The sequence below is a fragment of the Paramisgurnus dabryanus genome, chromosome 23, assembly GCF_030506205.2.
Source record: "Paramisgurnus dabryanus chromosome 23, PD_genome_1.1, whole genome shotgun sequence".
NCBI lineage: Eukaryota > Metazoa > Chordata > Actinopteri > Cypriniformes > Cobitidae > Paramisgurnus > Paramisgurnus dabryanus.
The window spans coordinates 30,768,530-30,786,830 of record NC_133359.1 but is presented as its reverse complement, the minus strand read 5'-3'; the positions used below and the strand labels follow the sequence as shown (position 1 = coordinate 30,786,830).

The 18,301-nt window shown below is 39.1% G+C and overlaps 1 protein-coding gene across 1 annotated transcript in view; it reads right to left on the bottom strand.

Moving 5' to 3' along the window:
* LOC135780849 (beta-2-glycoprotein 1-like) overlaps positions 1-18,301 on the bottom strand; it is a 115,753-nt gene that overhangs the window by 30,781 nt on the left and 66,671 nt on the right. Inside the window, exons 2-5 of the mRNA XM_065291126.2 lie at positions 11,471-11,647; positions 11,187-11,283; positions 11,011-11,087; positions 10,713-10,901 (exon numbers count right to left, since the gene is read on the bottom strand). Of these exons, the coding sequence (XP_065147198.1) occupies positions 10,713-10,901; positions 11,011-11,087; positions 11,187-11,283; positions 11,471-11,647 (540 nt within the window). The remainder of the gene's footprint in view (positions 1-10,712; positions 10,902-11,010; positions 11,088-11,186; positions 11,284-11,470; positions 11,648-18,301) is intronic.

Sequence of the window (18,301 nt, the reverse complement as noted above, 5' to 3'; positions counted from 1 at the left end):
TATAAAAACCTTGGAAGAAACAGTACAACATCTTAAAGCATCAACTTGCAGCCTTGACACGCTCCCCACATCTTTTCTCAAAAAGGTGCTTATCTGCTTAGAAACTGACCTCTTAAAAATAGTAAACACCTCTCTGATCACAGGCACTTTTCCAGAGTCATTAAAAACAGCAGTTGTTAAGCCTCTCCTAAAAAAGAGTAACCTAGACAAAACCATACTTAGCAACAACAGACCTATCTCAAATCTTCCGTTTATAAGCAAGATTGTTGAAAAGGTTGTTTTCAATCAGCTGAACAAATTCTTAAACTCAAATGGCTATCTGGACAACTTTCAATCTGGTTTCCGTCAGCATCACAGCACAGAGACAGTGCTCATAAAGATAATAAATGATATTCGCTTAAACTCTGATTCAGGTAAAATATCAGTGCTGGTGCTACTAGATCTTAGTGCTGCCTTTGACACAGTAGATCACACCATACTCTTACATAGACTGGAAAAGTGGGTAGGGCTCTCTGGGATGGTTCTCAAATGGTTTAAAACATACCTACAAGGAAGAGGTTACTATGTGAACATAGGTAACCATAAATCTGAGTGGACATCCATGACATGTGGAGTCCCACAGGGTTCAATTCTTGCACCGCTTCTGTTTAATTTGTATATGCTCCCACTTGGTCAAATAATGAAAAAGAACCAAATTGCTTACCACAGCTATGCAGATGACACCCAGATATACTTAGCCCTGTCACCCAATGACTACAGCCCCATTGACTCTCTATGTAAATGCATTGATGAAATTAACTGTTGGATGCGTCAAAACTTCCTCCAGTTAAACAAAGACAAAACCGAAGTCATTGTATTTGGAAATAAAGATGAAACGCTCAAAGTTAACACATACCTTGACTCTAGGGATTTAAAGACACAAAATAAAGTCAGAAATCTTGGTGTAATTTTAGAGTCTGACCTTAATTTCAGTAGTCACGTGAAAGCGATAAGCAAATCAGCTTACTACCATCTCAGAAATATTGCCAGAATTAGATGTTTTGTCTCAAGACAGGACTTAGAGAAACTTGTTCATGCTTTCATCACCAGCAGGGTGGATTACTGCAATGGACTCCTTACTGGGATCCCCAAAAAGACCATTAGACAGCTGCAGCTCATACAGAACGCTGCTGCCAGAATTCTGACCAGAACCAAAAAATCTGAGCACATCACTCCAGTCCTCAGGTCCTTACACTGGCTTCCTGTTACATTTAGAATAGACTTTAAAGTATTGTTACTCGTTTATAAATCACTTCATGGCTTAGGACCCAAATACATGACAGATATGCTAACTGAATATAAACCTAACAGATTACTCAGATCATTAGGATCAGGTCATCTAGAAATACAAGGGTTCACTCAAAACAAGGTGTGTCAGCATTTAGCTTTTATGCCACCTCTAGCTGGAATCAACTTCCAGAAGAGATCAGATGTGCTTCAACAGTAAACACTTTTAAATCTAGATTAAAAACACATCTGTTTAACTCTGCATTTACTGAATGAGCACTGTGCTGCTTCACACTGACTGCACCTTTAACTCAATTTACTTTTACTCCTGTTTTATTCTTTTTAACATTTTAAACTGTTTTATTAAAATCACATTTATTTTCTTTAATTGTTATTTTAAATTCTCATGTATCTTTGTCTTTATTGTGATCTTATCGTGTAAATCTTATTTTTACATTTTCTTTTTTATATATTGTTTTCTCATTTCTGTGTAAAGCACTTTGAATGACCTCTGTGTATGAAATGTGCTATACAAATAAACTTGCCTTGCCTTGCCTTGCCTATTAACCCCGCAAAATGCGCGTTGGTTAAAAGGGAGACTGAGTATTTGGGCTATGTGTTGGGAAGAGGGGAGATTAAACCTCAAATACAGAAATTAATGGCTATTCAATATTGTCCGCTACCAGCCACAAAAAAGCAAATAAGATCATTTCTACGCTTAGTTGGCTGGTATCGGAAATGTATTCCCCATTTTTCTACCATAGCAGCCCCGTTGACAGACCTTATCAAAAAGGTAAAGCCCAACCAAGTACAGTGGACAACACCTGCCGAAGAGGCTTTTACGCAGTTAAAAGCTATGCTGAGTACTGAACCAGTTCTGCGCAGCCCGGATTTTGAAAAACCTTTTATTTTACAGACAGATGCGTCTGAATTAGGTTTAGGGGCTGTTTTATTGCAGGAAGAAAATGGAATAAGGCATCCAGTACTGTATCTTAGACGGAAATTGTTTCCTCGTGAGACAAGGTATTCGGTAGTGGAGAAAGAGTGTTTAGCGTTGAAGTCGGCGCTGGATTCCTTAAAATATTATATGCTTGGCTGAGATTTCCTGATTGAGTCAGACCATAAAGCATTGAAATGGTTAAATGAGATAAAGGACACAAATTCGCGACTGACACGATGGTTTTTGTCTATTCAACCCTTTCGCTTTTTAGTAAAATACTGTCCAGGGTCTGAAAATAAAGCGGCTGATTTTCTTTCTCGCTCCCCGTGTGAGTGTTTTGTGTTGGCATGAATTTGCTTTATTTAAAATGATGCTGTGTATTTATTAAGTTTATTTTGACCAAAATAATAACCAATTGTCCCCACAAAGATAAGAATACCAGTGTTTTTGTGACCTTGTGGGGACATTTTGATGTCCCCATGAGGAAACAAGCTTATAAATCAAACAGAATAATGTTTATTGAAAATGTGAAGTAGCTGAATGGTTTCTGTGATGGTTGGGGTTAGGGAATGGGGCAGGTAAGGGGAATAGAATATACAGTATAAAATGCATTACGTCTATGGAATGTCCCCACAAAACATGGAACCCAGAATGTGTGTGTGTGTGTGTGTGTGTGTGTGTGTGTGTGTGAGAGAGAGCGAGCAAATGAGAGAGAGATAGAGAGAGCCAGCATAGCGCTGATTCTAGTTTGTTTCACTAAACCGCATCTCCGCCATTTTAAGGAGTACTCAACATGTACTCAAGGATTTTTTTTAAAGGGGACAGAGAATGAAAAATCATTTTTACCTTGTCTTTGTTGAATAATGGTAGTCTACCCACATTCACAAACAGACAAAAAGTGCAAGACATGCTAAACATCTCCGTCTCATAGAAATTCCTCTTTTAGAAAAATCAGCCAGAAAACGACCCAATCTGAAAAACTGATGCTTATGACATCACAGGCATCTCACTGCCCCTCCACTTTAAAATAATTTGCTACATTTTTTGAGTGGCAGCTAGGCTTGGGTATCGCGTATCGATTGGATACTAGCTTTCCGATTTTCCCGGAATCGTTCAAAAGTTTATATTTCGATTCCTAGTTTCGATTCCTAGTTTCGATTCAGTCCGCCGGCGCCGACCGTAAGAAGAACCTGCTGATCACCAATGAAGAAGCGTCTACCGGAAGTGGTGGCAAAAACGAGCGAGTCAAACATGGATAGTGTGCGTCGGCGGTCCAAAGTGTGGCTTCACTTTTCCAAACAGAACGATACCACGGCAAAATGCAACATTTGCGGAAAGATTGTTTCGTGCATAGGAGGATGCACGTCGAACATGATAAAGCACCTCTGAGTTCATGGAGTCTAAATAACTGTGTGTCCCGTTTTTGACGCGCTGCGCCGACCGTCCTCTGCTGCCTCTTCCTCTGGTTCCGACCCCCAGCCTGGCACCGCAGTGACTGCACTGCAGTCCGATTCCGGTAAGTAAAATACATATACAATAAATAATGTCTTGCGCCAACATTGAGGCAGCTAACAAATTAGCCCTTGTATTTTTTCATAGACAATTTACGACCTGAGGTTTTGAACGTCAGGCAAGCTGGTGACTCCACGACGACTCCGCGATGTCCTATTACTCTGTTCACCACAGCGGCAAGGGGGAAGATGTCGGCACAGCAAAAGGAAGAGTGCCACAGAAAGGTCACTGCACACATTGTGAAAAGGCTGCATCCCTTTTCAGAGGTGGAATCACCAACATTTAGGTTAGTTAAGCAATAACGATAGAGCTAAGCTAATTGATAATGAGCTATGGTGCGTTTCCCAAAAGCATAGTTGATAACTTGTTTGCAACTTAGTTAGTTGGCAACGGGAAATTGTATTGCAACCAACAAAGTTGCTAACTAAGTTAGCAAACTATGGTTTTGGAAATGCTCCCCTTAACAGTGACAGCAACATTACATGTTTGTTTATGTTTGCAGGGACATGATGAAAACTCTAAACCCCAAATATACACCACCTTCCAGGGATTACATGTCAAACACATTAATTCCATCATGGTACAAGGTTGAGAAGTTAAACATTATTACAGAGCTCAGTGAAGTCAGCGCTGTTGCACTCACATGTGATGGCTGGAGTAGTATCACACAGGACCACTACCTTACCATCACAGCACACTACATAAAAGAGGGAAAAATGCAGCAAAAAGTGCTAAAAACAAAGGCTGTTTACAAATCACAGACCGGTTGTGTTGTTGCAGAGGAAATTAGTGATGTTCTGTCCAAGTTTGGCATATCTGATAAAATTGCAGCAGTCACTGTAGATAATGCTGCCAATATGAATGTGGCTATTAAGCGCCTGCAATTTGTGAAACTGTGTTGTTTTGCCCACACACTTAATTTAGCAGCACAAAGTCTATACTCTCTAAATTCAGTGAGTCAGTGGGTGGCTAAAGTCCGAACCATTGTTGTGTGGATGAAGAGGAGCTCAATGGCCAAGGTGGTTCTTGCAGAGAAGCAACAACTTCTACGTAAGAAGTTCACTTTATTTAACTGTTGTACATTGACACGTAATGACTTTACATGTTTTATCTATCTTATTTATGAGCTCTGCAGCAGAGTAGTACTACAGTATTTGAATCCAACTTTACAAAAGTATTTTTGTCTTCTGGGATAAAAAGCATCTGTTATATGACTTAAAATTGATGTTATTGTTTTTGTCAGAGCTGCCCCGACACTCACTCATACTCGATGTGAGAACACGGTGGAACTCTCTGTACCTAATGCTGGAGAGATTCACAGAGCAGTACCCTGCGATTCAAGCAGCCAGCTTGGATCAACGTCTGAGAAAAAATATGGATAGGGACAGGTAGAGATAGATAGACAAGTTTAGACAAAAACACCAGTACACACAAAATACAAATTCAAAGATACAGTATTAGAGTGAATCTGATGAATCTGCTAATTTAGGGAGTGCATATGTTAGGTGTTTTTTTTTTAAAGAAAAAAATATAATATTTCTAAATCCATGTGTTTTTAATTATTTTATATACAGACTTGCTCGGCTAACTGAGGAGGATTTTAGGAAAGCTGAAGACTTCATCAGTGTGATGAAGATGCTCTACACCTCTACACTCTGCGTGTCTTCCGAAAAGAGTCCCACATGTGGACAGATTCTGCCTATCCTCAAAAAGCTTGAGGCACACCTGGCAGTAAAAGAGGAAGACACAGTCTTTGTTTCAAACCTTAAAAACAGGTTTGGGCAAACCTATCCAAGCGTTACCAGGTAAGTGACAGAGGCAGGGCACCTGGAAAGGAATTGTTCAAGAATAGAAATATCCTGTGGCTTGTTAAAACATTTAAATGTGTTTTGCAGACTGATGAGATCAGGAACTTTCTCCAAGTGGCCACTGCGTTGGATCCACGCTTTAAACATAAACTGGATAATGACACGGCTGACACCACCTGGGACCAGATCCAGAGAAATCTAATTGAACAGGTGAAATGTCATTCATGCACAACTGTCTTTTTTATTTATTACAATCTATGATCTAAATGGTAATTATTTTCTTTGTAGTCAACAGAGGAAGACGGTGGAGCTGATGGGGACACCATGCAGTCTGAGAATGAGGATGAGGATGAGCAGGAGAGTGTAAGTGTATGATACGATAGCTAATATTATATAGGTTTTCAGTTTAAATACTGATCATTCCTTTAATGGAGGTTTTCCCTTTTTTTTTGTGATAATACTTTGTGCTGATGAAGCTTTTGTGTTGTTTTTTAGCAACAGCCTCCCTGCAAACTGCCCAGGAAGACTCCACTGGAGGAGCTGTTCACTGAGGAAGAGGCACAGAACATAGTTTCACAGCAGAGCTCCATGTCCATCAAGAAACAAGTGGAGAGAGAGCTGCAGATATACCAGGAAGTTCCACAAAAAGAGAACCAACAAAAGACTTATCCTTTGCTGTCAAATCTCGCTTTCTCATATTTATGCATTCAAGCTTCTTCTACACCCAGTGAACGCGTTTTCTCCACAGCAGGAGATACTATATGTCCAGAACGCTCACGCATTTTGCCTGAGAAGGCAGATATGATCATTTTCCTAAACAAAAACTGTTTTTGATTTTATACTGTACCTGCTGCTAATCTGGACTGGGTTTTACCAGTTGTTTCTTATTGTTTATTTGATATTCTGCACCAGGTTAGCCCATCAGTGGGAGCACAGTAACATGTTCAAGTACCAGCAGCATCATAAACTCATGTGTTAATGTGTTTCATGAGGTTTTCAAAAATAAAAATTCTTGAAGAAAGTGTACCCCTGTGAAAATATATTCATAATTTATAATATTTATTTCCTTCAGAAAGACCATTCGATAACTAGCTCATTTAAAATATCTTAAACTTTTTTTGACCCTGCCTCTTAAAAGAATCGGAATCGAGAATCGTTAGGAACCGGAATCGAAACAAGGAATCGAAATCGGAATCGTTCAAATTCAAACGATACCCAACCCTAGTGGCAGCAAAGTCAGCCAATCAGTAATGAGATTGCAAGTTAAGCCAGTAGGGGGAGCCAAATGCGAAACCACTTGTTTAAAATCCCCCACCCTAAAAGAGCTATCTGAGAGAGGTTTTTAGGAAGCTTCTAAGACATTACAGACCCAAACAAACAATGTTTTGTCTACATGTCACATCACAGAACAAGGATAAATACCCCGTTCAATCATTCTATGTCACCTTTAAAGTTCCTCAAAAAGAATAGAGTAATGGTGACAGCCCTAAATTCAATGTAGAGATATATGCAGTATATAGTAGTCCTACAAGCAATTAAACTGTAATAAAAATTATTAACTGTGTTTTTAGCAGGTAGATCTTGTCGGCTTAAAAGTAGATTACCACACAAAAAAGTCTGGACACATCTGGTCTAGCATTACCATGTCAATGTATTGATTCATTGTCCCTTCATAGTTTGCAAGAGACATTTAATAAATTTATAATTAATATTAAATAAACTAATCGTATTTAATAAAATAAGACGTAGGTGCATTCTGGGAAATGTAGTCCTTTTCTTTGGCGTTGTCACTGCTGTAGCATAGATATGCTGCTGTAAGTTAGACGTAAACGGACTACGAGTTCCAAGATGCATTGGATGCACTACATCATTCCAAACGAGGTTTGATTGATCCTCTGCTCGCATTTTTTATACTTTTTAATAATCCGCGTTTTCACACTATGCATTGTTCTTTATACTTGATCATTAATAAAAAATAAAAAAAATATTTCTATAAAGTTTATAACGTTGACAAAACATGTTTAGTTGACAAACATGTTAACAGTTATTTTGAATGATGCTCAGATTTTCTTAAATATAAAATCTTTGTGAATCAGCACTTTCTTGATGAAATACAAAACTCTTTAAACATGCCTCGGGAATTATCTCTGGGTTTAGTGGATTAACTGCTCATCTTTGGAAACATTGAACCTATACCTAAATGAATTCTTACTTAAATATAAGTAAATATAAACTAATGCTGAGTTAAGACATGTAACTTACTGAACTTACTTAATTACAACATGAACTCAAAAATTAATTTATTGTAAATGAATGCATTAACTAACAATGAAAAACATGTCATGTTGTAGTTAATGATGACTCATTTCATAGTTTATGATTAGTATATGCCTTAACTCAGCATTAGTTCATGTTAATGTAAAATTACATGTATGTCTTTTATCACTGTGATATATGGACCCTTATTATATTATAAAGTCCCCATCTCTTTTATTTAAATTGATTAATTGAAGACAAACATGATAATATGTGGTCTTACTTTGTACAAGCATGCATTATCATATGCTAACAGTTACCTCCTCAGATAGACTACACATTGATTGGTGCCCGAACATTTTCCTTACAAGGGCCAAACCTGACTGAGGGCCGTGGGCCAAAAGTAAATGTTGTTGTGTTATATTAAAATTAAAGTTGCCCTGATAACCCCTAATTTATAATTTTCTAATATTAAAAAAATAAAAAAGCAAACATTACTCTGTTTATGCATAACTAATCCAGTTTTATTTTCCAAGGCATTTTGTAAAAAAAAGAAATAATTTTGCCAATCAATTTTAAATATCCTTTTCTCTGTGTGCCACTGCCAAAACCTCTTCATTTTTAGCCTGTAGTACCCAAGTTCATTAAGTTTCGTGATGCATTTTATACACCTTCAAGTATGCATGAAACATAAAAAAATCACTTTAATCCCTTGCATTTAATATTAATTTACATTTTTGTAATGTAAAAATACAACAAAAAATGATACATTTTAGAAAATGTTTAATTAAAAATATGAACATCTGCGTCAATGACTTTTATTCTTTTTCCTTATCTAACGTGGCATGATGGGCCAAATTTAAGAACTATTGTGGCCCAACTTTGGGCACCTCTGGATTAGAAGTACAGTAGCTGACAGGTATCTGCAGATATGTTTACCCGAGTTTATCAGTCTGTATCACCCAACATGTTTTGCATTCACATGTGAAAGACTGTCTTTTAGATTATGGACCTGTCTATTGATATTTTTGTTTCTATTTGAAAAGATTTAATGAAATGTTAGGGTAGAATTATAATAACAATAGAAACAGTGAACTTCAAATCATGAGACATCAGCAAAATCAAGCAGCTTTACATTTCACTTACTAATTTATCAACATCCTAGCTAGCAAAAATGTGTTACATGATGTCATTTGAGCGGCTTCTTTTAAACGATGTATGCAGCATTGAGATATACGTGCACAATATTCTAACATAGGGCAGTTGGAGACATGTTTTCAAAGTGTTGGAAATAAATATTCTGAAATAACATTTGTTGCATTTCTCTTGAGTCAGAGACATAATTTTCACACATTAAAATTGTAATTGTGTCCATTGAATTTTAGTTATTTTGAATGATGCTAAGTTTCTTAAATAGACTAATTAAATTATATTAATAATAAACGTATTTAGAAAACAGTTTTTATGTACCACAATACTGTATGTGCTGTCTTAAAGAGACATGGTTAACCCCCCACCCCACTCAGCTCTGAAAACAAAGAAGACACCTCTACCTGTGGGTCATTAACATATAAAAAGCCCTTCACACCTCACACCCACCTCTCCTCACAACCAGCTGTAAGGATTCCTGGAAACTTCCACCAGTTCCTATATACATACACAAACGTAAAGTTTCTGGATGTTTCACAAGTTTACTTTGGTGTATTACCTTTCCAAGCACTCTGCCTCAAAAATCTGGCAAACCTAAAGTTTAGCAGGGATTTCCCATCCCGTATTTGTCCGTATACAGCTCTTTTCATGCAGTGTTAGGCATTTGTCTGCGATTTCTCAAAACCTGTCGGCGAGTCAAAATCTGGGCTAAAATCATGCAGTCTGAACTCTGCATTAGTTGATTGCTTTTATACACCTTTTATACACCTGAAGCTATAGAAGTGATTGGAACACCTGAGTTCAAGTATTTAGAGTAGCGTAGTAGGCAATATAGCGTAGTTTGCTTTCTCTCATTATTTACTTAAAATATGCAGCTTAGCCAGCTAAATCAAGGATATAAGTAACCAGCTGGATAAACTTATGTGAATAGATGTTAATAATCATAACAATAAACATTTGGGTTCGATTTTTTGGGATTGGTAAAGGTATTTTTGTTTGAGGTATTGCTAATATTTATGTCCTGTCAGCCTTGACCATAGACTGACGGTTCCTGCTGTTTTTCTCTACGAATGCAGCATCTAGTCAGCAAATTCATTAATTTCTAATTGTAAAGCCATGAACACAACTCCATTAATCGGAGTCTACCTCTACCAAAAATTACGAATTATCACCTTGGGAATGTCTGACACTGGTGCATACATACTGTAATAGACTTGCCAGATGCAAAAGCTTGACAGGGGAAGCAACAGTAACTAAAGGGGGCGGGGTTTAGTGAAGGGTCAATTGAACAAATCATTGTTTAAACATAAGTTTTTTTTATCTATCCGTTTTGGACATACGTGAGTTTCATCGGGCAGCGACGATATGTATACTATATATATTCTCATTATTTTTTAAACAAATCTATAGTTATGCGCTGGCACAGAGTTAGACCCTTTTGACTCCACACAAAAACATCAACACGTCTGGCATGACATCACTTTGTTGCAGAGATGCTACAGAAGTGCTCTGCTTGTTCACAGAGTTGTTGAATGTTAAAATAAGGTGAATTCAATAAAAAATCAGGTGAACCGTTTCAGCTAGTGAAGTGAGAAAGAAGCTTTTTAAAGCTGAAAATGATTCACTGTTGCTCCAGAGAACGCATCTCCACTGCTCTAGACTCCAGTGGCAACATGCTTTACACCACTGCTCGGCCATGGAAACCAATTTAGTGAAGGGTCAATTGAACAAATCAGTGTTTAAACATAAGGGTTTTTTTTATGAAAGAAGAGTGCTTTTACCCTGACACGTGGGTGGGTCTGTCCATGTTCTGTTAGCAGTGCAGTACCCTCTCTCGTTACCGAAAAGTGCCAGTGGTGGCAAACATTTATAAGTCACACCTAATCCAAACTCTGTGGTGTTACCAGTAAAGACCTTATCGTAAATAATTTTGGCATATTTTGGAATCACTGGAAGCCCGCATTTCACAGCTAAAAAAAGAAAGATCATTAGAATTTAATTAAAAAAATTGAATTATATTTGAAAAATTTCAGTTTTAATATGAGTATACACATATGGTATTTTTACTCTTTTACCTACGTTTACAAAGGGGGGTTGGGTTGCTCCATATTGCTGTATGTAAACATTCACAAGAATTGTTCCCATGTAGGACATACCTGAGTAAAAAATAACTGGTTATTTCAGAAATTAGTTAAATGACCACGGGGGATTTTACATTTCTTGTGTAATGTTCGAGTGTGTGTAATATCCTTCACCCTTCATTACAGGTGTAATTGATAGTGCTTTGGAACACAATGCTAGTGAAATAAACTTTTCCGTTGGCAGGAGGGTCAGGAGTTGGGCACCGTTTCACTGTGTAAATGTTAAAAATGTAAAAAAATTATGTAAACACAATGCATGTATAAAATTATGATGTTTGTTCCATTACTTTACTTTATTAAACCTTTTTTAATCAAGTTAGCCAAATGATTATTAGTTTTATTAACAGTTTATTAAAGCTTAATTAAAAACAACACAAGACTGTGATGGAGACACTTACGTGTGCATTTGAGTGAACGCTCTGTCCACTTTCCTGTAATAGTGCATGTCATCTTACGAGAGCCACCAGTAGGTGTGTACCCTTGAATACATCTTAGAGTGGCCTGCTCACCGGGCTCAAAAACGCGTTGCCCCCCAGAAACCTCTGAACCTTCCACAGGTGGGGGACGACTACATACTGAACATGCATCCAAATAACAGACATACAGAACACAGAACATTCACCCATTATAACAATGAGAAGCACACACAAGCACATACATACACTTACCACAAACTGAAAGTTTAGTGTAACAGCGGTGTTACCAAAATGTAAACTTTAGATTTATTGTCTTTAATTTATAAAATTTTGTCTTTTTATTATTTTTGTCAATCATTTTATTCTATCATTATTAATTTTATATAGTATTCTACTCACTGATAGTCATGCATTTATTTTATCATAATATTCTTTGTTGTATGTACTGTATTATTCTTTCACATCTCATCGATTCCTTTAATCACTTATTTAGGAGGAGGAAGCAGTGAGAAGCTTACAGTACAAGAGTAAAAACATAAAAATCATCTAAAGATGATCTTTCTCCTATCTATCCCCTAAGCTGTAGAATGATCTTTGCAGCAATGTTCGGGATTCAGACACACTCTGATCAGTTAAAGTTTCAACTAAAGACTAATCTCTTTAACCAAGCATTCACATAATTCAGCTCCTAAACTTATGTTGCAGTAGTTAGCTTTACTGTGACTGGGCAGACACATCCATTATACTGTATAACTGTATGCCTTCAACATGTGAGCAGCCTCTACAATGGGCTTGCAAAATGTTAAAAATCCCTGGTGTACCTTCAGGCAGGTACTCTTCAATTTCTGGTAGCCCAAAATTAATATACTGTAAGTAGCCTGAATAAAAAATACATTATTTTTATGTTGAATATTGATAAATTGATGCAAACAAACTGTTCCCGCCACACTTGCATTACTTGTGATCAACCGAATCACTATTAAATGTTGATTAGATCCAAGCAGATGTGTAAAAAGTACTCAAAAATGTTACTCAAGTGAAAGTACAAGTAGTGATTGTAAATTTTACTCAATTAAAAGTATCTGGCCAGAATCATACTTGAGTAAAAAAGTAACACATTAAAATTGTACTTGAGTATTAAACAAGTAAAAGTAACAGGTAGAATGGAAACTAGAGATTTTGTTTAAGCTTTAAATCTCTAAAAATATAAAGTGAATGAACCACATACAAGGTTAAATCTTGCTTAAAATCTGTTTGTATTTAATTGTATTTATTTATAAAACTCTTAGACTTCTACCTAATTTCAGTTGGAAAACATGCTTCTCAAAGTTTTAAAACGCTTAGGTTACTCACTAAACCCCGGTTCCCTGAAATAACGGGAACGAAGCATTGCGTCAGTTAGCTGACGCTATGGGGGGAAACTCCTGTTTACTCCGCGATTGAAGCCTATTGGTTAACGTCTGTACAAAGTACAGACCAATGACGTTTGAATGCACATGTCCTTATATAAGCGTGGATCAAGCGTCAAGAGCTCATTATTATTCGACTAAAGCGCGCAGCCGAATAACACTCGCTGCGTAGACGTTTGTAGCACGGCAAGAGACGCAATGCTTCGTTCCCGTTGTTTCAGGGAACCGGGGTTACATGAGTAACCTAAGCGTTCCCTTTCAATACGGTTCACTTCGCATTGCATCAGTTAGCTGACGCTATGGGGGAACGTAATCCCATCACGCCGTGCATACACAACGTACTGAAGTGCCTTACCGGAGAGACACTGCGTGTGGCCCTATACCCGCCATATTCATAGCTTTAAAGCAAAAGTGTAAGCACCATATAAAATGTTGACGTGCATAGGGTGGGGTTTAAACGCACCGGGAGCACATAACACAGCACAAGACGGCGAGATACCGAGCAAATTCAGAGTCACGTTGGTGAGCTCGCTGAGCGCACCTTGGTGTACACATAAAACGCATGAGCGTGCATAATTGAGCCGAGAGAACCTGCACTCGTAGGGCAGGGACGTCTAAGCTGTACAATCTGACAAACGTAGACGGCGAAGACCAGCCGGCCGCGTAGCAGATATCAAATATAGATACCCCTGTAGACAAAGTCCATGATGAAGCCAAACTCGCCCAGAGTGGGCTCTAACATATAGGACATAGCTCATAGAGGGGCGTGAGCCAGTGCGATGGCTTCAACGATCCATCTAAATAACCACTGTTAGCAACAGGCATACGTAGTGAGCGATCTGCGAAGCTCCCGAACGGCCGATCTGACTATAATATGCGGCAGAACGGTTCATAGCGTGGGATTATACAGATACCACAATAGTGTGAACCCAGGTGCGCCCTCGAGCACATCGGGATGCATATAGGTAGTATCATAGTGCACAGATCGGTGAGCTTTCCAAGCGCGCCTTAAATGTGTATTGACTATAAATTGCACGGGCACAGGTGACCACTTGAGTACATCATGAATGCATATAGATGAATCAGAGTGTTATAATGCACAGGCCGGCAAGATTCTCGAGCGGGCCGTCATGTGTTCTGATAATAAATTGTGCGCACACGGGTGAACCCTTCAGTGCACCATGAAGCGTATAGATAAATCAGTGCACAGAACGCGCCGTGAATGTGTACAGATATGATTGATGAACGTAACGGTGGGCACCCAACGCACCGTGAACGTACACAGATGACACAGGCGTGTATACAGGTGAGCTTTTCCAAGCGCATCTTAGTGTATACCGAAATGTTATAGCGTGCATATGTGAGCTTCTCTAAGCGCACATTGGACACTTATAATTACAACCATATGGTGCATACAGGTGAGCTAACGGGCGCACCTTTAATGCAACAAACCTCAGTAGTGCGCGAAGCAGGGATGTCGAAGCTGTAAACTGACAATGTGGATGGCGGGGACGAGCCGGCCGTGTCACAAATGTCAAATGAGAAACCTCTAAGACCATGCCCGAGGAGCTAATCCATACATGGAGTAGACTAATAACGAGTGAGCATCATTGTCACGGGAGGTGATAACATCAACGATCCATAAATAACCTGTTTTGACAGGTGCGCTAGCGAGTGATCTGTGACACAGATGAACAGCTGATCGTCTGATGTACGTCAGATGTATCTGTCATACAGGACCTTGGACAGTTCCAGAGCGCTGTGCCTCGGGCACCGTCCGCATCTAAGAAATGACAGGCTTATGAATAAAGTGAATGGCCAGCCGTAAAAGCATGGTTCGCTGTTACTGCCACCGTCCGCATCTGAGAGATGACAGGCTTGTGAATTAAATGAATGCTCGGTCGTAAAAGCGTGGTTCGCTGTTATCACCTCCACATAGATATAGTTAGGGGAGAGAGCCGCCGTGCACGAGCCTCTGTAGTGAGGAGAAAAGTGTTCCACCCACGATTCGCGGGGGGTTTAGACTTTTCGCTGTCACTAGACAGAATAGATCAGACTTTGCATAAAGAGGGTCCTAGCAGCTCGTGTCAACGTGTCATAAGGCACGTAATGTAGGTCGTGTCCCACGGACAGTGCCGGCGCCAGCCGAGCGCTGATGAGGGGGCGTCTAAAATACCAGAGGGGTCGATCACATGAATGCATATAATTCCCCCAGCTAGAAAATACATAGGTTTGGTACATTAAGTTTTAAAGTGTTATAAACAAACATCTCTGTAATACAACCACAAACACTACAGCTATAGTGAGCAACGTACAGAGCTCTGAACAATACAACAACAACAACAACAACAACAAAAAACCGCATACCTAACGTTACATATTAGCACAACACTACTCATTTGAAGTTCAGACCCAGAGGTAGAAATAAATTTAACGTAATGGTGGGGGGCAGTGTTGGCAAATAGAGTTGATGGTTTTCAGCCCAAAAACTGTCCAAACGCAACATTTTATCTTCAATTTGATCATATAACGTAGTTATTTTAACTGCCACAAGTAATGCACCATAAGCTAGCGATTAAGCAGCTAGAGAACCACAATAGCAAAATGACAATAACTCGTTTACATATACAGCTATGCTGTAGGATAGGCTAATTTAAATTCGTTAATTATAAATTTAACAATGTCTGTTTTTTATCTATTTACTCCTGATAAACAGGTGTGTGAGAGAGAGGAATCGTACAGGCTTACCTTTAACGTTAAATGCAGAACAATAATAGGCTGTTGGTTGTACGTTGACTTGCAAGGATGCTGAAGAACATGAACATCTGAACTTTTCAAAACTATGTACAGTCTGGCTGAAGTTCATGGTGCCCGAATTGACTTAATGACAGCCGAACATTTGGATCTTTGCACCTGAAATGCTCCGATAATTCATCCACGCCACGGCATTAATTGATGTGTGACAATCCGGAGTCCGGTTTGTAGAACTTTCAATGCTATTTTCCATATATCCATTGCTACAGGGCAGGCCCAGGTCACTCTCACACTCCTGTCTGTAAATTTTTATATAATTTCCCACTTCGACATCTTGATTTCCCTCTGAGACTCAGAACGCGGGCTCATTGTCGGCGTGCCTCAAGCCGTCAACACAAACTTGTTCAACTTCAGGCGCGGCTGCAAGAACCAACAACCACATGACGTCAAAGTACCGCGAGAACGATTCGAGATATCATACTAAGTGTCGTTTCGTCTCGCTCTCGCGGCATTTTGACGTCTTCGCCTGATGAATTCGAACAATCCTATAGGCTACACATGAGTGGGCGTGTGTCACGGTAGAATACATGCACACTTGTTTTTTTGTTTGGTTAAATAATTAGACTTTAAAATTCACTTTAGGAAGACAATACACAAGGCAAACGTGATTTTTAAATAGCGCATTTTATCATTAAAATCCCATTCAACATTAATGGTGATCTGAGGGGGCGGGATAGTGCCAGTGAGGGGGCGACGCCCCCTCACGCCCCCTCGTGGCGCCGGCCCTGCCCACGGATGCAATCTCTGCACGCCCATCGTAACGGGTTAATATGTCTGCATCTTGGTAGTTTAAGCATGAGATGCATATCACTCTGATTGAACATAGCTTATAAAGCGATGCAATGAGTGTAGCAAATGGCTCGGAGTCAGATTGAGGCCATTTGGCGTCTGGATCGTAAACAGCCCTAAAATTGTGACTTTAGATAACCCTGTGTCCTGATAACACAATCACCCAGATATCTACCACCTATCAGGGGTGTAAAATGGGCAACAATTAAAACAAATGCAGCCTTCAAAGGAGGTTCAAAGGAATCCCACCAGAGAAACCTGAGGACCGATCGAACGACACTTGCCAGAGACACAGCAGGGGGCACAGACGATATGTCTCTGATGAAACCACGTTTAAAGATCACAATGAGCTGTTTAAATGTATATATATTTTATATTCCTTTACTGCATGATCTTGTATGTGTGATGTAACTGTGTGTTAACACTTTAGTTAGATTTTGTTCACTTTAGCATGGTTCATATCTTAGGTATGAAATTATTATTCAACGTGATCTTAAACCCATGTCTTGTCTAGTATCAAATTAATCCACTCTTTATTTCCTAATCATTTCTATGTATCATATTACCATAAGCCGCATCAATGTCATTTAATATCGATTTGAAGAGTTATGGAAACAAACTTTTATCATTTGGCAATTACGCAAATGTGATGTCTGAAAGAACAAAGGCTTGTTTCCCGCGCGATCGAACACTTCGCACATTGGTCATTCACCTAAAATGGGCTGGGCGCGTGAAAGGTCAAAACGGCCTATCGTCCAAGCCATCATCGCTCAGTTACTCAGGTAACCCGTCAGCGCAGTTTGGAAACTCGCTGAGACTCACCCAGAGTCCCTCGGATTCATCATCTTTTCTCTGAGTAATTCCCTGGCTTGCACTTTGCACTTCGAGTTCGGACACTTTACACGGAACAACCCGCCATACGGAACAACCAAACGGACTTACGAACACACCTGGATTCTCTCTCTCTCCCTGCTCGCACCCGCGCGCACCAGAAACTTCGTACTACATCACAAAGAGCCAAATGCAAGTATTAACCTTGTTCTACTCGCTGATGTTTAAGCTTTACTCCTTATGAAAATTAAGGCGATCCTTAGAGATTTTCCGATTGTTTGTGCAGATGTTAAGCAATAGTGCTATTGCCAATCTTTTACTCTCTCTCTAGCTTTTCAGTCTTTTCTTTCTCATCTATGTTTTATGTTATTGTATATGTGTATGTTTAGTTAGTCGTTGTGTGTACTTCGTTTTGTAGTCAATAAACCGGTTTTGCATTTTCACAATTGAATTGTTTCTGTGTTCAATGCTCACGAAAGTAAAGTCACTATTTCTGCCTTTTGATCCAGCTACACGCTGCGAGTAGCACTGTATATCAGTAAGAAGGTTAATTTTAAAGGCCATGAAATTAACATTTCTTAGACGTTAATATACGATTATGGATATATGTCTTCGGTGGACGAACATATTAATTAATTGTTATTATTAATTCTGCTACGCCAGGTAAAACCTGATAAACTTGTATAATTAATTACAGTTAGTTATACATAATATTCCCTTTTGAGCTAAAATCTAAGATTCCCTTGGGAATCCCCGTAGTATTACAGTCGGAGGTTTATAGTGTTTCAAATAACTTTATTCCCCTCCTCCCGCTGAATCGCTACATGAGTTTATAAAGGAGATGACTCGTCAGCTTGAACAGGGGCGAGATCTCAGTCTGGGTTGGTGAATAATGAAACCACCGTAGTTTGCCCGACCGCATTATCACAAAAACACGGTCGAGAGTGCTGCAGTGCTAAAATCATCCCCT